Below are 23,681 nucleotides of genomic sequence, written 5' to 3'. Positions count from 1 at the left end.
TCCTTCCCCTCATGGTGGGCAGGGATTCCTGGCCACCGTCGGGTAACAGGCGCAGGCACAGCCAGGTAGGGTGGGTAATTTCCCACAAGTCAGAGCCTACCCTCTGGCATTCTTCAGACTTGGGCACGTCAGGCCAGGTGGGGCTCAGTGCTCCCCGCGCCGGCAGAGATTTTCAGCAGGGAACCTTCCTCAGCAGGGAACCTTCCTCATTCAGAGTCAGGTGAGCTCCTGGGGTCCCCACTCCCTGGCCTCATTCCCTTGTCAGAGAAGGTTCTCCATAGAGTGCTAGGATTCCTGCCCACCGCCCCCCCCCCCCCATGCCGCAGAGGGGAGAGACTGACCCTGGGGACCGGGTCTGGAGGTGAAGGAGAGGAACGCCTTGTTTGGGGGACCCGCAGAGACTGAAAGGAACGTTGTAGTGGAAGTTGGGGGGCCCTGGGCCTGCCGGGTGCTGACCCTGCTTTATGGTCTAATAAATTATTTCAAAGAGCCAGGACGGCATCAGCTTTCTGTTTGTGTTTATGTCGGATGCATTAGGCTCAGACTGCTCCTGGACATGTCCGGTATCACAGAGCCCTTGTGTGGACGGGGTGTCTGCCTGATCCTGGCGGTCAGGAGCTCGTTCCCCAGACCCCCGCCCCAGGAGATTCAGAGGGAGGGGCTCACTTGGCTGGGGCAATGTTCCCTGCAGACTGAGCGTCAAGGGGAGGGAAGAAAGAGAAGGTCGGTGGGGTCCTGGCCCCTACCTCTGACCTCCCACCAGCAACTTGACCCGTGGCCTCAGTGCCTGCATTTGTCCGCAAAAGAGGCGAGGAGTCCCGGGAGTGGCTCCCAGCGGGAGGGCATGGAGGGAGAACGGAGGAATGGGTGAATGCAAACGTGCTTTGTGAATGGTGTGTCACAGCGGGTGTGTTGGAAACGAACTGCACCCGGAGAACCTCCTTCCTCTTAGCTCCCACTTGTCCCTTCCCCCCATTTCCCCATCACAAGAGGGGACTTGTTCTGTTCAAGGTTTTGGGGATCCACACCCTGTCCAGACCCGGGATTGTCAACCCGGGAACCGTCCCCATTTGAGAGTCCCTGGCCCCTGTTCCCTTGTGCGCAAAAGTCCGGGATCGCGCCCTAAGATTCCAGGTGGCTCCACACCCGACCCGGAGCTTTCTGGCCAGGTACAATAACCTCAGCCTACCCGCTCCCCAAAGACCACACAAGCGCACGGTCCCTCCGTCCGAGCCTGTTTATTGAAATGCAGAGACGGAAGCCCGCGGGGCGGGGGACTCAGCGGTACTTCTCGGTCAGCACCACCGACACGCCCGTCAAGAATTTATCCCACGCCGCCTGCATCTCTACGGTGAACTCGCCCTGCAGGTGGGAGGCCAGCACCACCTGGAAACACTGGGTCAGCAGCTGCGGGAGAAGGGGCGGATGAAGGGGCGCTGCCTTTGCCGATTCCCTCTCCAGCCCCAACCCCGGCTGCGTGCGCGCGCGAACCCTACGGGGGCCCGGGCGGGCTCACAGGGAAGTTGGAGGGGTCCACGCGGAGCACTTGCGCGTGCAGGTCGGCGAGCGGACTCAGGGCCGCGCGCAGGTTGTCCATGTGTCGCACGGCCACGCCCACCGCCTCGAGCATGCGTCGTCCGTGGGTCAGCAGCTGAGTCTCGTCCGGGCAGAAGCCCAGGTGCTTGAAGTAGACCTTGGTGCTGGGGTAGACCGTGAAGAGCCTGACGGAGCAGGTGGGTGAGTGAAGAGGGCGGCCGCGTGGGGTCCTTCGCGCGCCTGCACTGCCCAGACACCCGGAAACCCCCCGCCTCGGCCCCTTCTCCGACTCAGGCCCCAAATCCCTGGCACCGCCCCCCTGCGATCCTGGAAACCCCGCCTCAACCCACCTGAGCAGCAGCTCCGCCCCAAAGGACGCCTCGTGGCCGGCGATCAGGTCCCAGACCTGCGCGACCTGGGCGCGCTCTTGGGCGCTGAGCATGGCGCTGGCGGGGCGTGCTCTGGGGGCCCCTCCCGCCGCGCCAGCCTCCTTATAGCCTCCCCACACCCCAGGCGCCCCGCCTGCCCTTATCTGCGGGACGGCGGCCGGAGCGCGGGGACCCTCGGCCGCCACCGGGAAGCGTCTCCAGGCTAGGTCCCTGCGGCCGCGGAGGCCGCCGCCCGGGGCGGGGGGTGTTACCCGCACGGACTCACGCGCTGTGCGTGCGCGCTTTTGCTGCAGACATCAGCAGGATCTGGAATAACCCGCGTGCGGGCAAAGTGAGGACCTGTCCAGGAGACAGCCGGTGGGAGGACTGGGGAAAGAGCGCCGCGCAGGGACGGGGCGGGGGCGGGGGTCCTAGCATGGGGCCCCGCAGCGCGGGAGCTGTGACATCAGGCTGTGAGGAAAAGCCCCCCCCCCTGCGCCCCCGAGGGCGCACACGCCTACAGCGCGCTGAGTAAAGCAACCGTTGGGCGATTTGGGCGGCAGGAGAGGAGCAAAGCCCTCTCTGGCCTGAGAACCGCATGGGCCAGCCTGCGCTGCTTTGCCTCTCCCCGACTCGTGTAGGCGCAAGGATCGCCCCAGAGCATCCTTGCGGTGGCCTTTAAGCCGGTGGTGACCCTGGGGTCGACCGCATTCCTGCAGCTCCCGCTTTCTTTCACTCCCCTCTTTCCCGCCAATACTGAGAACGCAAGAGCCACTTCCTCCTCATCCATTTATTGGAGAATCCGCAGAGGAATTATGGAAGGTTCAGGGGCAGGGAAGGGGCGGCAGCCCGCCCTCGGTGGGGCGGCTGCGCTCAGCGGTACTTCTCGGTCAGGACGGCCGACACGATGGTCAGGAACTTGTCCCAGGCGGTGTGGGCGTCGGCGGTGAAGTCGGCGGGGAAGTGCGAGGCCACGGTGACCAGCAGACAGTGCGACAGGAGCTGAGGGGCGGGAGCGCGGCCCCGTGAGCGGCCGGTGCGGGTGGGGGTGCTGGGGGGACGGAGCCCCCGCAGCCCACAACCCGCGGCTGCCCGCGCCCCTCGCCCCCTCCCCACCCAGGGGACCCCAGCCCCGCGCCCACCTTGAAGTTGACCGGGTCCACACGCAGAATGTAGGCGTGCAGCTCGCTCAGCTTGGCCAGGGCGCCCCCGATGTTGTCAATGCTCTTGACCGCCTCGCCCAGGGCGGCCACCACCTTGGCGCCGTGCATGCGCAGGTGCGCGGAGCCCGGGTGCAGGTCGAAGTGCGGGAAGTAGGTCTTGGTCTGGGGGTAGCTGGCAAAGAGCCTGCGGGCAGGGGCGACAGCCACACCTGGTGAGGCCAGCGCGTGTGCACCTCGGGCGAAAAACTTACCGGGCCTTGGAAAGGTCATCGGCCTGGAGAGTCATACTTGAAGGCAGCATTTCAAGACATAAACATTAACGCAAACCATTCACGTTGACTACGATGTTGTAATTTTACACAAGGACGGGATCCCCATTGCCGCTTCCCCTCTTACCCCAGGCTCAGACAGGGCACCGTGGAATCCCACCCTCACCGTCCCCTCGCTGGGCAACCTGTTCATTCCTTCACTGATTCCTTCCAGCGATGTTTGTGGACACCTGGGTGCTGGGCCCAGCGCAAAAGACAGTCTCACAGCCACGCGCCCTCTGCGTCCACCTCCTCTTCCTGCTCCCTGAGTGTCGTTCCTCTCCTCCGTGGTCCCTCCGTGCTGGGCCCCGTCCTCCCTAACCCCACACTGTGCCCTACCTGGCTCTGTGCCAGCCCACGGGGCGCCCACTCACCTCTCCAGGGCCTGGGTGCCAATGGCTTCGGCCTGGGTGGAGATTTTGTCCCACATGGACAGGATGACGGTCCTCTCGGCCTTGGTCAGAGACATGGTGGTAGCGGAGCTGGGCGTGCTCAGGACTAGCCTCTGTGGGGCTCACCCCCCCAGGATCCCTTTATACACAGGGAGGCTGGGTGGGGGCCAGGCTGTGGCTGTTGGTCTGGAGAGGGGACAGGGCTGTGGGGGTGGGGTCTCTTATCAGACCCAGCGAGGGTGGGTGGTCAGGACCTGGTGGCCGGGCCCCTGAGGGGCTCTCACTCCAACCTCCCCCACGGGGCCACAGCTAGAGTCCACGTTGCAGGGAGATAGGGGCCACGCCTGGGTGGAGAGTCCACATGTCAGCCCGGCCCCCGGACTGGCCTCCACAGCTCTTGTCCCCGACCCCTGTCCTTGTGGTGGAAGGTGACCTAGAATGCCTCAGGCTCTCACAGAAGCACTCCCCCTCCTTCCTGTGCTGGCGCCTCTGCACTGCCACCTCGTTTACAGTTTGCGGAGGACGGAGGACGGAACCAAGGTCACAGAGGGAAACTGAGGCCAGCTGTCACAGGGTGCGAGTAGCAGTCTTGGCTTCAGACACTGCTCTGTAGCCCCTGCCCCACCCAGATGAAGTTCTTCTCCCCCAGAATCCTGACCAGGGGGACTCCCCACTCTGGGTCCCCGGGCTGGGGGAGGCTGGGCTCCTGACGCAGAGCCTGGGACTACAGGAGCCTGCGGTTCCCCTGCCCTGTTTCCATCACAGCCTCTACTGTGTCTCCTCGCCCTCCTAGCGTTTTGTATCCCCTTTTCCCCTCCCCCATAAGGCAACCATTCTAATGTGCTTAACTAGTTCTTTTAGTTAGTATGTGTTCTTGCAAAGGGTACATTTTTAGGCAAGTATTTTAAGTTAAGTTATAGCTTGATTCTTAAAATTTAACATAGTCATTTCCTCACAAGTGCACCTTTTTTGAAATACAAGAATATTTCTTTAGGGGCACCTGCGTGGCTCAGTTGGGTAAGTGTCTGCCTTCAGCTTGGGTCATGATCCCGGAGTCCTGGGGTCAAGGTCAGAGTGGGGCTTCTGCTCAGCGGGGAGCCGGGGAGTCGGCTTCCCCCTCTCCCTCCACAGCTCCCCTTGCCTGTGCTCCTTCTCTGTCAAATCAATCCATTAGTCAATCAATCTTTTTCAAAAGAAGAAATATAGGAATTTTAAGATTAATTGATTTATTATGTGAGAGAGAGAGAGACAGAGGGAGAGAGCATCTGACGCAGACTGGCAGACTTGTGGAGGAGCTCGGAGCCTGACACGGAGCTCGATCAAAGGATCCTGAGAGTCTCTCCACCAACTGAGCCCCCCCGCCCCCGCCCCCAGCGTCTCTAACAGTTTTTCCACAGAAACAAAGGCTGAACACAACTGCAGCACAAGGGTAATGGCCCTTACCCCTCAGGGATGAGGCTTAGAGTTACTCTCCCCTGTTTGCCTGTGCGCCCCTGTGTTTTCACCGGGCTCCCACACAGTCCTCGTTACTAAGCCCATCCCGTGCCATGAGGGGGCACCTGAGTGGGACAGTCCCCGACCTCACCCTGTCTTGGTATAAGCAGGGAGTTGGGGCCTCCAGGCGGATCCCAGAGTCCAGGCCTGAGTCCGGTGGGGAGGCCCCAGTTTCCTCAGCTGACTCCCCCTGTCCCACATCCCCCGAGCTGGCCCCCCGGGGCTGCCTTCCGGAGAGCACCCGGTGGGCCTCCCCAGGCCTCCACGTCAGTTCTGCTCCTGGGCTGGGCCAGCCCTCACGGGGTGGCTGCGCGTCTCCGTGGCCTGGTGGCATTCAGGGTGACCCCTTCGGTTTGCCCGTGGGATTGAGCCGTTGCCCACATGATGGTTTGAATCCCTGGGTTCCTTTTTGCTGGCCAGCAAATCTCCAATCTCCAACTTGCTCTCCAAAGCCTGCTTTTTTTTCTTTTTTTTTTTTTTTAAGATTTTATTTATTTATTTGACAGAGAGAGATCACAAGTAGACAGAGAGGCAGGCAGAGAGAGGAGGGGAAGCAGGTTCCCCGCTGAGCAGAGAGCCCGGTATGGGGCTCAATCCCAGGACCCTGAGATCATGACCTGAGCCAAGGCAGAGGCTTAACCCCCTGAGCCACCCAGGTGTCCCTAAAATCTTTAAAAATAGGGCACTGGGCAGGGAGCCTCAGTCAGTCAGGTGGCTGCCTTCAGCTGAGGTCATAATCCTGGGATCCAGTCCCACAATGAGTCCCACAGTGAGTGCCACTCTGGAATCCTGACCCGAGCCCAAGGCAGCTGCCCAACCGACTGAGCTGTCCAGGTGCCCCTTAATTAAACATGTTCATTGTAACAGCAATCCTGACAAGAGGACAGATTAAAGGGACACTTGGGTGGCTCAGCTGGTTAAGCCTCTGCCTTTGGCTCAGGTCATGATCCTAGGGTCCTGGGATTGAGCCCCACATTGGGCTCCTTGCTCAGCAGGGAGCCTGCCTCTCCGTCTCTCTCTGCCTGCTGCTGCTGCCCCTGCCTGTGCTCATGCACTCTCTCCCTCTAACAAATAAATAAAATCTTTTTGAAAAAGTACAGCTTAAAAAACAAAATTTCAAAAAAAAAATTTCCCTTCTCACCTACTTACCTTCAGAGATAACCCTTCCATGATTTCCTAGGACTTTCCCCACGAATTAGGAACATATGTGTTAGGGGGCGCCTGGCTGGCTCAGCCCATAGAGCACGCAACTCTTGTTTTCAAAAAGATTTATTTATTTGAGAGAGAGAGAGAGAGATAGCACAAGCAGGAGGGACAGACGGAGACGGAGAGTGTCATGCAGACTCTGCGTTGAGTGTGGAGCCGATTTCATGACCCTGAGGTCACGACCTGAGCAGAAACCAAGAGTCTGATGCTTGATGGACTGAGCCACTCAGGTGCCTTCAACATGCAGCTCTTGATCCTGGGGTGTGAGCTGAGGCCCATGCTGGGCATAGAGATCACCAACAAACGTGTGTGTGTGTGTGTGTGTGTGACCATGAAACTAGGCCTGAGAGCTCAGTGGGGTATCATTCCCCCATTCCAACGTCTGAGGCTGCCAGAGTCCCATGCCCCCAAGAGGGGGCCGGTTAGCGCTGTGTCCTTAAAGCCTTCCTAAAAGCTGCTTTGTCTGTTCATAGAGACGACGTATGGTCCTTGAGACCCCTTGAGGGAGTTTGCAGACTAGGAGGTGAATGGACATTACTTACATCTCACCAGGCACACTCACATGCTTGTGTTTTCTTCCTTTAGCTGAATTACCCTGGAAACGTGTCTTCGTGTCCTGCGGACCAGCGTGTGCGTACCCGTCACAACCGGCCCATGGGGCCCGCTGGAGCCGGCCATCTGGGAAGCTAAGTCTGAAACCACAAGTAGGCATTGGAGGCTCACCGTGGGGGCCCTTGCTGGCCGGGTGCCGGCGCCGTCCCGGAGAGCACGGCTGAAGTCCAGCAGAAATGCCTTCCGCGTCTTCACAGAGGATGAGGACAGCATTCAGGCCCCGAGCTACAGAGAGGACCCACAGGAGACTGCCAACCCTTCCCTTGGAAATCCCTCCCAGGAGGGATCTCCAGGCCAAATGGAGGCTGTAGAGAGGATTGGGGGGACTCACGGTGTGCAGGCCTGGGCTCCCTCCTGCCCTCATGGGGCTGCCCACACGTTTGAGTCTCCAGAGCCACCGGAACAAACAGGCACTGGTTGTTTTAGGTGGGAAGGATCCCTGGGGTTGTCTGGGGCCCAGTGGAAACTGAGTTCCAGAGTGGAGGAGAGGCTGGGCACAGTCACAAAACCCACAGGATACTCAGCCTTGGGCCTCTATTTGCTGATGCCAAAGGCCCGCTCCTGGCAGGCAGCTCTTGGACAGCCAGGCGTGTGGGACCACCCCGCATGCCCCATGCCCGTGCTCCCGGGCAGGAGTCCTTCTGGGCCCATGTCTACCCTGGAGAAGGGGGTCCCACCTTGGGCACCGCCCCTCAGAACAGAGTCTCTCTGTGGCCCTGAGAAGAGAACCCCCAGACCCTAACACCAGGCAAGGAGCCAGAACCATCTCCGGCAGACTCCTGAAAGCCCTGGAAGCTCCATGGCATCTTTGCAGGTGACATCCGACCCCGCCCTGAGCCAGGCCGGCTCTAACAGCTGGGGGCGCAGCACTGGACCCAGGGACAGAAACCCATGCTGGCCAGAGCCTCCGTTCTAGAGCGGAAGCCGTACAATACAGAGAGTGCGCAGCAGGCAGGCGCAGCAGCGACGACCCTGACCCCGGGCTGCTGCCTCACCGCGGGCGTCCTCCTGTGACCGTGACGACCAAAGCCCCAGGTGAGCACAGAGGAACCGCAGGCGAGCCCAGCACCCCCGTCCTGGCAGAGAAGGCTTCTAGGTGAGGAGTTTCAAGCTACGGGATCACAGGGCTACTCCCACTTCTCAGCAGCATCCCGTCGCGGGCAAAGCCCCGCTTCCTCCGGCCCCAATCGCTAAACACCAGGCCCAGCTCTCTAGCTCGGAGGCCCCGCATGTCCCGCACTGGGTGGTCCCCTTCCAGCCAAAGAGCTGCCACAACCGGGCGTGTCCTCGTGGTCTCTGCACGGCATTGACGTCAGGAGCGAAGAGACAGGGGAACGTGGTGGTGGTGTTGAGAGGTTGCAGTTTTATTTTATTTAGTTTTTATTATTTTTTAAAGATTTTATGTATTTATTAGAGAGAGGCAGAGAGCACGGAGGGAGAGGGAGAAGCAGGCTCCCCGCTGAGCAGGGAACCCGACGGGGGCTCGTCCCAGGACTCTGTGACCATGACCCGAGCCGAAGGCAGACGCCCACCCCACGGAGCCCCCCAGACACTGCGAGGGTTTGCAGTTTTAGATGAGTAGCTGGGGGAGACATCACTGGGAAGGCAAACTTAAGCAAGTATTGAGCAGCTGGGAGAGTAAGCCAGGAGACGCTGAGGGTGAGAAAGTGTGCAGCGAGCAGAGGGAGTCGGCAAGGGCACAGGCCCCCAGAAGGCCCGGCCTGCGTCGCTGGAGAGAAGCAAGTAGGGGCAGGGCGCCTGGGGCGGAGGGAGGGTGGGTCTCCTGCTGCCGCCTGCGGTGGGGAACGTTTGCCGCGTTGGCTTTGTTGGTCTGCATAGGGATCTACCAGGACGTGCCTTACTTTTCTCCTGAACCTCATGGCCGTGTGCGGCAGGCACCGGGGAGCTCCGTCCCCGCCTCCGCGGGCCTTTCTCAGGATGCGACGTCCTTGCAGAAACAGCCGTACGTTTACTGCCAGGCTCAGTGACCCCACATTCTTCCGTGCCAGATTTCCTCAGTCACCCCCAGATCTGTCCAAACTGAGATCTGACCCGGGTTCACTCACGGCGTTCAGCTGTCCCTTTATTCTCTCATCTGAAAGCGCTCTGCCTCTCACCCCACCTTTTCTCCAAATCAGTGAATTTTCTAACAGTCCAGGCAAGGTGTCTCATAGAACACGGTCTGTTTTGGGTTGGTCTGCTGGTTTGCCTGAATTGGGTTTTTTTTTTTTTTAGATGGGTCCTTCATCGGTATATTTCCAGTACACTAGAAGTCGGAGCTAAAGGCCGGAAGTCAGGGCTTCTGGGCGGCTTGGTTGGTGAAGCGTCTGATTTTGGCTCAGGTCATGATCCTGGAGTCCCAGGATTGAGTCCCCCATAGGCTCCCTGCTCAGCAGGGGGTCTGCTTCTCCCTCTGACCCTCCCCTCTCTCCGTCTCTCTCTCTCAAATAAATAAATGAAATCTTTAGAAAAATAAAGTCTCGAACTCAAGTTAAAATTTATTGGCAATAAAAAGGCAACCCACAGAATGGGAGGGACTATTTGCAAACTACATGTATGGTAAGGAACTTGTATCCAGAATATAGAAATAATGGTTACCGCTCAACAACCCAGACACAACCCAACTTAAAAATGGGCAAGGACCTGAGTAGACCTTTCTCTAATAAAGACATCCAAAGAGCACATGAGGAGATGCTCTACCTCGGTACTCGTTAGAGAAATAAACATCAAAACCACAGTGATGCACCCTTTCACACCCGGTGGGATAGAAAATATTTAAAAAAGCAAAATAACAAGGTTTGTTGGGGAAGGGGAGAAGCTGACCCCTCATGCCCTACGGCTGGGAGTGTGAAAGGTCCAGCCAGTCTGTAAACAGCCTGGTGCTTCCTCAACCGGTTAGACATGGTCAGCACGAGTCCCAAGCTAGGGGAGGACGTCCATCTGCACAACGCTCCTACGAGAATGTTCATGGCTTCCCCAGTTCACACGGCCGAAAGGTGGAGACAACCTCACCGTCTGTCAGCAGACAGGACAGAGAATCTGGAAGAATCTCCAGCCACGAGGGAGGTACTGACAGCTGCTGCAGCAGAGATCACTGTAGACACGTGACACTGAGCGAAGGAAGCCCCACACGAGAGCAGAGTACGCGGGGCTCCCTCTCGATGCGATACCAAGAACATAAAGATTCACTGGGACAGAAAGCAGAGTGGCTCCGGGGGGGCTGAGGGACTCGGAGCTTCAGTCTGGGGTGGTGAAAAGTTCTGGAATGGGTAGAAGCGACTGCAGAGCAACACCGCGAATGGACTAAAGGCCACCCCGTTTCTCACTTTCAAATAGCTGAGGTGGTAAATGTGGCTTCTGTGTGTTTTATCAGAAGAAAACAAGAACCTCCTGGCCAGCGTCCTGGTTGATGCTGAGGGCCTGCCTGGCTCCAGGAGGCATGTGATGTCAGATTGCCCAGTGTTGGTGACGCCAGGCGTGATCACTTGGTTGGGGGGGCCACCAGGTGTCTCCAAGTAGGGGTACCTCTCTCCCCCCTTGCACTTAGCTAGTAATTTGGGAGCAACGGTTTTGGCACCGTGGAAATAGCCTATTCTTCTCATGGCTTGAGCAACCGTTATCTCATCGAGGACCGGAGGCCTGTGATTGCTTCTGGGTCAAAGAGCGGGTGTTCCTTTGCACAGGGGCCCCCTCATCAGCGGACAACAAAGGACAGTTGCTCTAAAAGGTAGGATTTATGCCGGGTTATTTTCCTTACCCGCTTTTACAGTAAGCTGTCAGTGGGGGCACATCCCTACTCTACCGATGGCCGATCCGTGTCTCTCTCTCTTTTTTGATTAATGCTGTGTGATCATGGATGTTCAATCTATTCAGTGCCTTCAGCAACTATAGCCGTTAGTTTGTGATGCGCAGACCGTCCCGACGTGGCTGGTGGGCGCCCTCCTTCCACGCCCCGGCACTCTGGGAATATTTCCTTGCTTCCTGGAACCGCACTCTATTCCACACTTACCATTACTTTCTCTGTCCTGGCCCTGGGATCAGCCATTTCTTCAAGGAAGTCTGAGCTCCTTTCCGTGAGGGATGGTGTTCACAGCCAGGGTCTGGGAGCCATGTGACTTGTGACTGTTGAGTGTCCTTTCTTCTAGGATCTCAGTCGTGGGCAGAACTATGAACTACAGGGGCGCCTGGGTGCCTCCGTCGTCGAGCCTCTACCTTCGGTTCAGGTCATGATCCCAGGGTCCTGAGATCGAGCCCCGCATCGGGCTTCCTTCTCAGCGGGAGCCTGCTTGTGTTCCCTCTCTCACTGTGTCTCTCTCTGTCAAATAAATAAGATAAAATCTAAAAAAAATACTTAAAAAAGAACTATGATATATGTATGTAAAACATGAGTTTACAATATTTCCAATTCAGACTTTATGTAGTTTTTAGTAAAGAAAGTTTAAAGCATATAAAAAACATTTTAACTTTAAAAAGAAGATGTATTTAGTTATTTTAGTAGGGGAGGTGAGGCAGAGGGAAGAGGAGACAAGCAGATTCCTGTTGAGCGGGAAGCCGGACATGGGGCTTGATCCCTGGACCCTGAGATCATGACCGGAGCCATGAGCCATGAGCCACCCAGGCGCCCCATAAAAAATGTTTTAAAACAAAAAAATGTCATTGTTTTTATATTTGCATCTATTTTCACTTGGGCTGAAAACAGTGGTTCCCCATGGCATAGTATTTTCACTTATTTGCTTTTATCCTACAAAATCAGTAATGTAGTTGCAAAATTATGGTATCAGCTACTGGTGCTGCTTGGCATACGCTGACTCAGTTGGCTATTGGTAACATACAGGAAACTGAGCAAATAAGTCACTGTTTTGGCTACAGCCAGAGCCAGGTTTCTCACTAGTGTGGGAGGGAGGCACGGACATGGAAAGGGAGAAGACAAGAAGAATCCATGTGGCCTTGGACTGTAACTAGAGATGCTGGTGTGAGGTTATGGTTTCTAACATGCTTGGACCGACTTAGGATAGATATTCATGTGTGCATGTGTGTATGTAAATATCAACATATCTCTTAATTCCTTCCACTGAGGGGGACTGGAAGCGGTGACGCCCCAGTAGCAGGGAGCCCATCCAGCCCCCACATCCTGCTGTCCAAATTTCACTTTCCAGTGGGAAGAAACTGAATGATGTGGGGATATGGCCGGTGTCAGGCTGGTGTCAGGCTGGTTCAGGGAAAGGGAAAGCACAAGGTGATCCTGGAGCGTCTTATGGAAGAAACGAGCACACCCAAAGGATGGCCAGGGCACATCGCAGGACGCATGAGTCAGTTTGTCCGAATCTGGGACACTTTGGGGATCAAAATAAATAATGATTGGTAATAGATCATAAGCCCCTGGATAAAATGGGAATTAATGAGTTAATATGATATATATTAAAAAAGATAATGGGAAGCAAAAGCTTTTCCTTCCAGTAGAATGCCTACTGATGACTGCAGAGGGAACAACGGAGAATCGCCATCGTAGCAACAACAGGTATAGGCCAGGCTCATCAGTGGCTGCTGAGAGTGGTGCACGAAATTGTATAAAGAACAGGGTATTTTCATAGTCTCAACGGATCACTTTGTAAAAAATTTGGGGGCGCCTGGGTGGCTCAGTGGGTTAAGCCTCTGTCTTCGGCTCGGGTCATGGTCCCAGGGTCCTGGGATCAAGCCCTGCATCGGGCTCTCTGCTCAGCGGGGAGCCTGCTTCCTCCTCTCTCTCTGCCTGCCTCTCTGCCTGCTTGTGATCTCCGTTTGTCAAATAAATAAATAAAATCTTAAAAAAAATTTGTTATCCATGAGAAAACATAAAATACGAATTTGCTTTGTTGTGGAGAAACTTGGCAGACCCCGTTTCAACTAGGTGATCAAGGGGAACATCACCAGTAAAGGACAAATCAATGTTATGGGCATAGGGGATGCCTAAGGGGGATACGGCTTCGCTTCTGCAGTGTTCTTGCCAGAAATGAATCACCTAAGTCTCGTCATGACGAAAGTGACCAGCAAGTGCTCTTCAAAATTACAGTCATGAGAGGAAAGACTGAAGAGCGGACCAAAGGAGACTACGGTAATGTTTTGTTCTCCTTTAATTTTTACTGAAATTCCAGTTAGTTAACGGCAAGGTTTGATCCTAGACGGGGAAAGGACGTTGCTGGAACGGACACGTGTGGATGAGGTCTCTCTGGGTTAATGGGTTCGGATCAGTGTTAGTCTCCTAATTTGGGTGGTTATTCTCTGGCTCTGCCGTCTAGTGCTCTTGCTGACCTCAGGAAACTCACCAAATGTTTAGGGATATTAAGGGCATTAAAGGGGAACCATGTCTGTATCATACTTGCAACTGCCTCAGAAAGAAAGTGAGTGAAGCCGGCTGTGTCGAATGCTAACGATCAGGGAGTCTTAGGAAGTGTATCTGAGAGCGTTTTGTCTTGTCATCGTTTTATTTTACAGACTCATTGAGCTATAATTCACGTGCCATACAGTTCACCCACTTAAGGTGGACAGTTCAATGGTTCTTTTTTTTTTTTTAAAGATTTTATTTATTTATTTGACAGAGAGAGATCACAAGTAGACAGAGAGGCAGGCAGAGAGAGAGAGAGAGAGAGAGAGAGAGGGAAGCAGGCTCCCTGCTGAGCAGAGAGCCTGACGCGGGACTCGATCCCAGGACCCTGAGATCATGACCTGAGCTGAAGGCAGCGGCCCAACCCACTGAGCCACCCAGGCGCCCTCAATGGTTCTTATATTTATGGAATTGTGCAGTTATCACTGCAATCAATTTTAGAATATTTTCATCCCCCCCAAATAAACCCTGTGCTCACTACCAGTCACCCTTATTTCTCCATCTTTGTCTTTTTTTTTCTTTGTCTTTTTTTAAAATGTTTTATTTATTTATTTGACAGAGAAAGAGAGAGAGAGAGACAGTAGAGGGAGAGGGAGAAGCAGATGCCCTGCTGAGCAGAGAGCCCGATGTGGGGCTCGATCCCAGGACCCTGAGATCATGACCTGAGCTGAAGGCAGAGGCTCAACCCACCGAGCCACCCAGGCACCCCCTATTTTTAATTTTTTAAAAAATATTTTATCTATTTATTTATTTTGAGAGAGAGAGAAAGGAGGAGGAGAGGGGGAGGGACAAGGAGAGGGAGAGAATCTGCAACAGGCTCCGCATTGAACAGGGCTTGATCTCACGACCCTGAGATCATGACCTGACTGACTGAGCCACCCAGCTGCCCTTCGAAATTTAAAATAAATAAATAAATAAATAAAGTCTTTAAAAAAGGATTTACACGGCGAGCAAGAGTTCAAAATCATGGAGAAAGCTAGATTGGGGGGAGCTCCCTCCAGCTCTCATTTTCATCCCCACCCATATTTATTATTTGTAAACATTTCCAGTTTATCCTTGCAAAAAAAAATTTTTTTTTTGCAAGAATAAGCAATCCCAAGGGGTGTCTGGCTGGCTCTGTCCATAGAGAACGTGACTCCATCTCAGGGTCTTGGGTTCAAGTCCCATGTGGGGCATAGTTTTTCTTTAAAAAAAAAAAATAAGGAAACACAAGCTAATGAACACTCACCAGTGCACATACCCAGGGCTATGAACAGTCATACCCATGTGCCAAAATGCACATGCACAGCACACACTCACACGTGCGTGCACACACACATTTGTATCTCCTGTCACTTTTTTCCTTTTTTTTTTTAGTGAACTCTGCGTCCAGTGTGGGGCTTGAACTCCCTACCCAGAGATCAGGAGTCACGTGCTCCACTGACTGAGCCAGCCAGGCGCCCCCCTCCTTCTTACAGAAAAGCTACTGTGTCATACATACACTATACTCCTTTTTTCTTTTTTTCTTTCCTTTTTATTTGATAAATGCTGGACGTCACTTCACAGCCACTATCAGAAACCGTCCTCATTCCTTGTCAGGTGACAAGTTTCTGTGGGTTTTCACGGTTTATTCATTCAGCGCCTGAAGATGGACGGTGTTTCCCGGGTGGTCAGGACACTGAGCTGCCCCTGTGTCTGCACGGTGGAAGGGACCACTGGCAGAGTGTGGTCAAAATCTTGGACTTTTGTCCATCAGGTAGTTGAGAAGTGGTTTGAGTGAGGTTTCATTTTTAGTGGTGTTAGTTTGCCTTTTTCTAATTTTGAGCAAAATCGAGCTCTTTGCCTTTTTTCCTGTGAACTGTGACCTGACTGTAGACTGATGGGGCAGGGGCTTTGCTTATTTTAGCTGTTTTTTCTTTTTTCTTTTCTTTCTTTTTTTTTTTTAAAGATTTTATTTATTTATTTGACAGACAGAGATCACAGGTAGGTGGAGAGGCAGGCGAAGAGAGAGAGAGAGGGGAGGAAGCAGGCTCCCGGCTGAGCAGAGAGCCCGATGTGCGGCTCGATTCCTGACCCCCAGGATCATGACCTGAGCCGAAAGCAGAGGCTTTAACCCACTGAGCCACCCAGGTGCCCCTTAGCTGTTTTTTCTTTTAAATTTTTATTTATTTATTAAAAGATTTTACTTATTTATTTGACAGACAGAGATCACAAGCAGGCAGAGAGGCAGGCAGGGGGGGGGGAAGCAGGCTCCCCACGAGCAGAGAGCCCTTTGCAGGACTCAAGGAAGCCGGATAGGGGCCTGGATCAGAGGACGCTGAGATCATGACCTGAGCAGAAGGCAGAGGCTTTAACCCACTGAGCCCCCCAGGCGCCCCAAATTTTTATTTATTTTTATTCTAGCTGTTGTATTAGAGCCAGAAAAATGCTTGGGCGGCTGATGTACCAACAAATGCTCTGCAGCAGAAGAATGGAAGAATGAAGGAGGGACGGGACACACTCGTTTCGCTCTTCTTGCTACCACCCAGCATCAACCAGGGAGTAGTACGAACTCCAGAGGAAGAGAGTAAGTAGCACAGTGGGCCCGGGAGGGCCGCGGGGCCACGTGGGCTCCATCGCTGACCGCGGAAGTAAAGGCCAAGAGGCGCCCTTTCTGCCCCCGGGTCGGATCCCGAGTGCCCCCGACCCACGCGCCCTGCCTCCCCGAGCTGCGCTGTGCGCTCTGAGAGACCCGGGGGTCGGCGCGAAGGATTCCCGCAGCCCTCCTGGTGACCCCGTGCAGCCCTGAGTACCCCCTCCACCTCTGCCGCCCCCCTGACGGCCCCAGTGACTACAGAGGCGAGCGGACCGTGCATTCGTTTATTGGCCTGTCAGTGGGAGGCTGGAGGGTTAGGGAAGGGCCGGGAGCTGGAGCCGTCGGCGGCTGCGCTCAGCGGTACTTCTCGGTCAGGACGGCCGACACGATGGTCAGGAACTTGTCCCAGGCGGTGTGGGCGTCGGCGGTGAAGTCGGCGGGGAAGTGCGAGGCCACGGTGACCAGCAGACAGTGCGACAGGAGCTGAGGGGCGGGAGCGCGGCCCCGTGAGCGGCCGGTGCGGGTGGGGGTGCTGGGGGGACGGAGCCCCCGCAGCCCACAACCCGCGGCTGCCCGCGCCCCTCGCCCCCCCCCACCCAGGGGACCCCAGCCCCGCGCCCACCTTGAAGTTGACCGGGTCCACACGCAGAATGTAGGCGTGCAGCTCGCTCAGCTTGGCCAGGGCGCCCCCGATGTTGTCGATGCTCTTGACCGCCTCGCCCAGGGCGGCCACCACCTTGGCGCCGTGCATGCGCAGGTGCGCGGAGCCCGGGTGCAGGTCGAAGTGCGGGAAGTAGGTCTTGGTCTGGGGGTAGCTGGCAAAGAGCCTGCGGGCAGGGGCGACAGCCACACCTGGTGAGGCCAGCGCGTGTGCACCTCGGGCGAAAAACTTACCGGGCCTTGGAAAGGTCATCGGCCTGGAGAAGTCATACTTGAAGGCAGCATTTCAAGACATAAACATTAACGCAAACCATTCACGTTGACTACGATGTTGTAATTTTACACAAGGACGGGATCCCCATTGCCGCTTCCCCTCTTACCCCAGGCTCAGACAGGGCACCGTGGAATCCCACCCTCACCGTCCCCTCGCTGGGCAACCTGTTCATTCCTTCACTGATTCCTTCCAGCGATGTTTGTGGACACCTGGGTGCTGGGCCCAGCGCAAAAGACAGTCTCACAGCCACGCGCCCTCTGCGTCCACCTCCTCTTCCTGCTCCCTGAGTGTCATTCCTCTCCTCCGTGGTCCCTCCGTGCTGGGCCCCGTCCTCCCTAACCCCACACTGTGCCCTACCTGGCTCTGTGCCAGCCCACGGGGCGCCCACTCACCTCTCCAGGGCCTGGGTGCCAATGGCTTCGGCCTGGGTGGAGATCTTGTCCCACATGGACAGGATGACGGTCCTCTCGGCCTTGGTCAGAGACATGGTGGTAGCGGAGCTGGGCGTGCTCAGGACTAGCCTCTGTGGGGCTCACCCCCCCAGGATCCCTTTATACACAGGGAGGCTGGGTGGGGGCCAGGCTGTGGCTGTTGGTCTGGAGAGGGGACAGGGCTGTGGGGGTGGGGTCTCTTATCAGACCCAGCGAGGGTGGGTGGTCAGGGCCTGGTGGCCGGGCCCCTGGGGGACTCTCACTCCACCTACTCACACCTACCCGAGGCCTTGGAGGGGGTGTTGGCCACAGCCTGACCAGCGTCCTGGAGAGATAGGGGCCCAGCTAGCCCATGAGTCTCGGCTTGTGTTTGTAGCCCAGCTCTGACCCACCCCCTTCATTCCAGAATCACAGGACGGGGGAAGCTGGGATCAGCTCAGCACACACCACCTTGGGCTGGGACATGCGGTTTCTGGTGGTGAGAAAACTGAGCAGCCCCGTGTCTGTGGCAGCCACGACCTGCTCCCACCTGCAATGTAGAAGGGACCGCTGGCAGAGTGTGGTCAAAGACTTGGAACAGCATACTTTATTTTTAAAAAGATTTTAGACATTTATTTTAGAGAGTGAGAGGGTGCACACATATGTGAACGGGATCGGGGGAGGGAGAGGGGTAAGCAGAGGCACACTGAGTGCGAAGCCCGTCCTGGGGCTCAATCGACAGCCCTGAGATCAGGACCTGAGCCGAAATCAAGAGTCAGTCGTCCAGCGCCAGAGCCCCCAGGTGCCCCTGGAGTGCCCTGTAAAGGAGGGAAGGTGTGAGGTGCCAGCACAGCTGTGCAGAGCGAGTGTGATGTCCCTCCTCCCACCTGACTCCGCAGCTCTAAAACGGTTCCGGTCACTCTAGTCCCCTCGCCTTTCCATGGGAATTTCAGAGGCAGCCCCGGAGCGATGTGCACAAAGTCCTGCTGGACGGCTTTAGCCTCCGAAGCCAGCGTTTCCTCCGCGGGGCATTTTGATCGCACGTGTTTTGCGGAACTGTTCTGAGAGATGGTTTGGCCTAGACAAGCCTCTGAAACGTCAGCCAGTGTCGGACACCCGTGCGTTGTGGTGCTCCCTTCCTCTGTGCCTGAGATGGGAGCTGCTGAGGTCGTGGGGCGGGGGAGCCCGAGGGATGCCTCCTCTCAGACAAGGTCACTACCTCTGTCCCTGCAGGCTGTACCCGAGTGGTTCCCGGAGGTGGAGGCGGCCTTCCCAGAAGCCCCTTCCAGCACTGCCTGGGTCCTTCTCCGTCCTGCTGTCTTGCTTACATCTCACAGCTGCCTCCTCTCCCTGTGAGACGGGGTTCCCCTCTGCTAGGGGTGTACCCCCCTCCCCCAGCTTTATGATTGTTTGCTGACAGTCCCAGGATGTCTGTGTGGCTGGGCCCCTGTGGGTTCACTCCAGATGGAGATGAGCCCGGCCCTCCTTGGCCTACTCTTGCTGTCGCTGGGTTCAGGAGGAAACTCTAGGACCACCTCAGGCCTGTGGGCCTACAGGGAGGGTGGTGGCTGTGCCCATGCCTTCTGCTTCTAGAAGGGACATAGGCAGGGAGAGGCAGGGAGAGAGACATAGATAAGCAGACAGGCTGGCCAAGAAAACAGAATGAGTGAGTGAGATAGAAGACACAGAGGGTCAGAGGGAAGGTCAGGCAGAGGCTGGGAGTCTGGAGGCCCAGAGAAGTCTCAGGGAGGGATGTGCCTGGGGGAATCCCTCCACCATGGCATCTGGGGGACCAGTGGCCAGAACACATTGCAGGGCTGCCCTGTCTCCTAACAGAAGGGAATGACTGGACTCTGGGATGGCGCTCCCAGGAATCTGCCTCCCCTAAGGGGGGGGGTCCTCACCCCCATCAGACCCCCAGGGCGTCCCCCCCTTCCAGGCAGAAACTCCATCCCATCCTTGATGTCCACAAGGAGAGGGAGGCCCTGGAGGCCTCTTTGTTCCAGAAACTTCCAACCCCGACAAACCATTGTTGTGGGCAAACATCCCATTATTATTTTTTATTTTTATTTTTTAACTTCTTTTCCTTGTGAAATGTAGTACAGGCCACCAAATAAAATAAAGATTTTATTTATTTATTTGAGAGAGAGAGCAAATGAGAGCGCAAGCAGGAGCCTGGGCATGTGGGGCGGGGGAGGGGCAGAGGGAGAGAGGGAAACGGACTGGCTCTGAGCAGGGAGCCCAAAGTCAGACTCAATCCCAGGACCCGGGGATTATGGCCGGAGCCAAAGTCAGACGCTCAACTGACTGAGCCACCCAGGCGCGCCTGACTCCAGTCTCTTAATACTCTTTCTGGTTGAACAGAAGTTTGTCATTTTAATATCAAATTCAATTATTTTAAATATTTATTTAAATAAATATAATATTTATAAAATTTTATTTAAATATTTATTTAAACAATTTTAAAATGTTGGGGCACCTGGGTGGCTCAGTCATTAGGTGTCTGCTTTCGGGTCAGGTCATGATCCCAGGGTCCTCGGATCGAGCCCCGCATCGGGCTCCCTGCTTGGTGGGGAGCCTGCTTCCTCCTCTCTGTGCCTGCCTCTCTGCCTACTTGTGATCTCGCTCTGTCAAATAAATAAATAAAATCTTTAAAAAAATCTAAAAACAAACAAAAATTTAAAAACATTAAAAGGTTGCTCCTTCTGTTTACAAATGCTGAATGTCCGTCAGTGGATGAATGAATGAACAAATCATGGTGTTTCCATTCAGTGAGACAGTGTTCAGCTGCACGTGCCCTGGCGCCCGGCACGGCGCGCATGAACCTCGAGAGCGTTACACTACGGGACGGCAGTCAGATGCCAGAGACCACAGGTCTGAGTCCGTTTGTGTGACGTGTGCAGAAGGAAAGCAGAGTGGGTGCCGGGGGCTGGGGTGTGGGGTACGGGGAGCGACTGTGTAGGGGGTCCTGAGTTTCCTTTGGGGATGATGGAAATAACTCTGGAACTAGACAGTGAGGACTCTTGCACACTCCTGTGAATATACAAAATTATACAAAATGCCACTGAATTGTTCACTTTCGAATGATTAACTTTGCACTATGCGAATTTTACCTCAATTTTCTTTCTTTTTTTTTTAAGATTTTATTTATTTATTTGACACAGAGAGACACAGTGAGCGAGGGAACACAAGCAGGGGGAGTGGGAGAGGGAGAAGCAGGCCTCCCGTGAGCAGGGAGTCGGATGTGGGGCTCGATCCCAGGACCCCGGGATCATGACCTGAGCCGAAGGCAGATGCTTAATGATTGAGCCCCCTGGGTGCCCCTTTGCCTTAATTTTCTGAAAAATGAAATAAGTGTGGTGCTGAATCCCGAGGTGACATGGAACCCTTCCATGTTAGCTCTCTAAGAACTTGTGTCTGGTCTTTTGAGTGGGACAACAGTTCACCTGGGGCTGGTGTTTTGTGTGAGGGGAGGCTAGCTGTGTGGGGTCTAGTGGACATCTGTCACGGGTACAGCGCCCGACACTCTCTGAGCTGCGTGTTTGGTCCTCACAGCTCTCCACGGGAGGGGTTTCTCCCATTGTCGTTACGTGCTTTAAAGATGAGGAAATCGAGGGGCGCCTGGGTGGCTCAGTGGGTTAAGCCTCCGCCTTCGGCTCAGGTCATGATCTCAGGGTCCTGGGATCGAGCCCCACATCGGGCTCTCTGCTCAGCGGGGAGCCTGCTTCCTCCTCTCTCTGCCTGCCTCTCTGCCTGCTTGTGATCTCTCTCTTTCAAATAAATAAATAACTAAAATCTTTTAAAAAAAAAAAAGATGAGGAAATCCAGGCTCCAGAGGGTTAGGAAGTGTTCACGGTTTCAGTGAAGGAAGGAAGCAGCCCCGTGGGTGAGGAGACCTGGGTTTGGTGTGGGGCAGATTGCTGGCTCTTCGAGGGCTCAGGCAAGTCTCTTCTGTCTCTGGGCTTCCCCCCATGACACAAGGAGCCTGAGCCCGGGCCGTGCTTCGGGACCCTAACCTGCTAGACTCGGCTGAACTCCAAGCCCTGGGCTCATACAGAGCTTGTGTTGTTGGGGCTGAGCTCAGAGGGACCCTGGAGACTCAGCAGAAGGCCGTGAGGGGACCACAGACCCTCCCCTGAGAGCAGCTCCTGGGTGGCCCTGACCAGGCTAGTTAGCCTTGGAAAGCGCAGTTCCACATGTGCAACCTCTCTCTTCCAACAGCCCCCACCTCACTGCTAGGAGGGATAATCTATCACCGTAGGACCTCAGGACATCGCAGCGCGAATTCAAGACGACTGCCGTCCTGTGGTGGGTGGGCGACTCCTTCCAGGCAGCAACAGTGCAGCTGAGAAGGCAGAGAGGTCAAGGTGGGTCCGAGATAGGGAACGTGAGCCCCGCCTGGCCCTCTGACAGGCAGTGGCCACTCTCCTGGGCCCAGAACAAGTGGCAGGACTGATAAGGCCTGACTAAGTGGCTTCCTAGCCCTGTGCACGGGGACCCGGGTGGGGCAGAAGGGTCGGGAATTTTGGTTTCCAAGAATCCAGTTACCTTCAAAAAAGTAGGTTACTGGGACCCCTGGGTGGCTCAGTTGGTTAAGCAGCTGCCTTCGGCTCAGGTCATGATCCCAGCATCCTGGGATCGAGTCCCACATCGGGCTCCTTGCTCATCAGGGAGCCTGCTTCTCCCTCTGCCTCTGTCTGCCATTATGTCTGCCTGTGCTTGCTCTCTCTCCCTCTCTCTGACAAATAAATAAATAAAATCTTAAAAAAAAAAGCAGGTTACTAAACAGAGTATTTTAAATTAAAAATGAGGATGTAGAGGAGTGGGGTGTTAGCAGGGAAACTGAAGAGCGTGAGCAAAGGCCGGCCCTGGGCACATCGTTGCCCGGGAACCTGGGAGGGCTTTGAGCTAGGACCGCAGCTAGAGGCCACCTGTTCCCAATCCTGGAATCCCAAAAGAGGGCCAGCCTACCCTCCGGTCCCTCCAGTTGCTGGCACCAGACTGGACTGGCCAGGGAGTGACCATGAGCTCTAACTTCGGTAACAGCCCACTGATGCAGACCGATGGGGGCGGCGTGGGATTCAGACCACTGCTCTCTCCGGTCCAGCCCTGGAGAGCCCCGGCCCTAAGCCCCACTAAGGCAGCCTGGGAAGGGACGCATCCGGGATCTCTGTGGCCTGAGTCCTGGTGGTTTACCGGTCACGGATTCCAATGTCGTTATGGTGATAAGATACTAACCATATAGCCAGAAAAATAAACAACAGATGCTCTTGTGAAGGTTGCTAGCAGGAAGCGGGCCCTGAGAGGGTGATTGGAGAACGGTGGGTGCAGCTTCCTGATGGCCCACGGGAGAAGAATGAGGCACAAAGAGGTCCGCTGCAAGAGAGAGGGAGCCGGGGATGACAGGAGAAAAGACTGTCGCCCCGAACCACCCCTCAGTCCCGTAGTTATTAGATATGGACAGTAATCAGCAAAGGAGCTGAAGAAGGCTGCACAGTAATCATCTGCCTTGTAGATAAACAAGAAGGAATAGGAGTGATACACTGATTATAAGTCGAACAGATAACCAAGAAGAAAAGCAGGACATGTCTGGTCAAGCAGAATAAAGTTCATAGTTGAGCAGCACATTGAAAGGGCGCATCTAATTAGCCACAGGTGCTCTCTGGAGAAGGCGAGATACCGGGAAAATGAAGCAGGCGGAGTCCCGCCCTGAGCGGGCCGGGCATCCCCAGCTGCTGGGCTCCAAGGACGCATATCGTCCTCTCCCCCGGAGGCCTGTTGCTAGTACATGTCTTTCTTAACCCCATATAAACGTGCTTGACGGCTAATACAATTCCTTGTAGGTTATATTTTAAGTAATACACTGTTCTGAGGGTCAGTTACAGTGGGTTCCTCCAAGTCTGGGCCTTCTCCCAGCCCAGGGACAGCCCCTGGACATCAGACGTCCTCCCCAAGGTCTGGGGTCATGAGACTGCCCAGTGGGGTAGCAGCATGGTCGCAGAAATTAGAGGAAGGAGACCTGTGCCAGGGTCCTGGGCCTCACATGTGGGTACACGCAGATTCGCAGTGCCCCTTAGACAGACCCCCAGGACCACAGCTGGCTGTTCCTGGTTTCCCCTTCCCCATTGTCCCAGCTCCCTCCGGCTCACCTCCTGCTGCTGTGCCCTTATTTCCTTCTAGGACACTCCTGGTAACTGTAGGAGAACTCAGAAACCTTTCGATTACACATAAAACCAAAACACAGGAGACCAGGAAAAAGGCTGTGGCATCTGTAATGGAGGGTGAATATTCCTCCAAAAGAAGCATACACCCAGACGGCCAAAGAGGGACGAACAGCTCACAG

At 55.3% G+C, this 23,681-nt stretch overlaps 3 protein-coding genes across 3 annotated transcripts; all 3 read right to left on the bottom strand.

Moving 5' to 3' along the window:
* Nucleotides 1–1,223: 1,223 nt before the first annotated feature.
* HBM (hemoglobin subunit mu) lies at nt 1,224–2,022 on the bottom strand. The gene is made up of 3 exons (XM_047713483.1): nt 1,887–2,022; nt 1,517–1,721; nt 1,224–1,407 (listed from the first exon to the last, which is right to left on the bottom strand). Exons 1-3 carry the CDS (start codon nt 1,976–1,978, stop codon nt 1,279–1,281), a joined length of 426 nt encoding a protein of 141 aa, XP_047569439.1. The 5' UTR covers nt 1,979–2,022; the 3' UTR covers nt 1,224–1,278.
* Nucleotides 2,023–2,696: 674 nt separating this feature from the next.
* On the bottom strand, nt 2,697–3,940 carry LOC125090632 (hemoglobin subunit zeta). Its single transcript, XM_047713482.1, has 3 exons — nt 3,750–3,940; nt 3,047–3,251; nt 2,697–2,906 (listed from the first exon to the last, which is right to left on the bottom strand). Exons 1-3 carry the CDS (start codon nt 3,842–3,844, stop codon nt 2,778–2,780), a joined length of 429 nt encoding a protein of 142 aa, XP_047569438.1. The 5' UTR covers nt 3,845–3,940; the 3' UTR covers nt 2,697–2,777.
* Nucleotides 3,941–16,340: 12,400 nt separating this feature from the next.
* On the bottom strand, nt 16,341–17,540 carry HBZ (hemoglobin subunit zeta). The gene is made up of 3 exons (XM_047713857.1): nt 17,321–17,540; nt 16,617–16,821; nt 16,341–16,477 (listed from the first exon to the last, which is right to left on the bottom strand). Exons 1-3 carry the CDS (start codon nt 17,413–17,415, stop codon nt 16,349–16,351), a joined length of 429 nt encoding a protein of 142 aa, XP_047569813.1. The 5' UTR covers nt 17,416–17,540; the 3' UTR covers nt 16,341–16,348.
* Between the last annotated feature and the right edge of the window lie 6,141 nt (nt 17,541–23,681).

This window comes from Lutra lutra, chromosome 18 (assembly GCF_902655055.1).
Source record: "Lutra lutra chromosome 18, mLutLut1.2, whole genome shotgun sequence".
Lineage (NCBI taxonomy): Eukaryota > Metazoa > Chordata > Mammalia > Carnivora > Mustelidae > Lutra > Lutra lutra.
The sequence above is the reverse complement of the archived record's forward strand: the minus strand, read 5'-3'. Positions and strand labels throughout refer to the sequence as shown.

Bases quoted from the DNA above. Each gene is read 5' to 3' on its own strand.
- HBM (XM_047713483.1), bottom strand. From the start codon at position 1,978: ATGCTCAGCGCCCAAGAGCGCGCCCAGGTCGCGCAGGTCTGGGACCTG. The intron at 1,722-1,886 runs GTGGGTTGAGGC...CTGCTCCGTCAG, and splicing joins GGGGCGGAGCTGCTGCTCAG to GCTCTTCACGGTCTACCCCA. The intron at 1,408-1,516 runs GTGAGCCCGCCC...CTTCTCCCGCAG, and splicing joins TGGACCCCTCCAACTTCCCT to CTGCTGACCCAGTGTTTCCA.
- LOC125090632 (XM_047713482.1), bottom strand. From the start codon at position 3,844: ATGTCTCTGACCAAGGCCGAGAGGACCGTCATCCTGTCCATGTGGGAC. The intron at 3,252-3,749 runs GTGAGTGGGCGC...CCCTGCCCGCAG, and splicing joins GGCACCCAGGCCCTGGAGAG to GCTCTTTGCCAGCTACCCCC. The intron at 2,907-3,046 runs GTGGGCGCGGGG...CCCGCCCCTCAG, and splicing joins TGGACCCGGTCAACTTCAAG to CTCCTGTCGCACTGTCTGCT.
- HBZ (XM_047713857.1), bottom strand. From the start codon at position 17,415: ATGTCTCTGACCAAGGCCGAGAGGACCGTCATCCTGTCCATGTGGGAC. The intron at 16,822-17,320 runs GTGAGTGGGCGC...CCCTGCCCGCAG, and splicing joins GGCACCCAGGCCCTGGAGAG to GCTCTTTGCCAGCTACCCCC. The intron at 16,478-16,616 runs GTGGGCGCGGGG...CCCGCCCCTCAG, and splicing joins TGGACCCGGTCAACTTCAAG to CTCCTGTCGCACTGTCTGCT.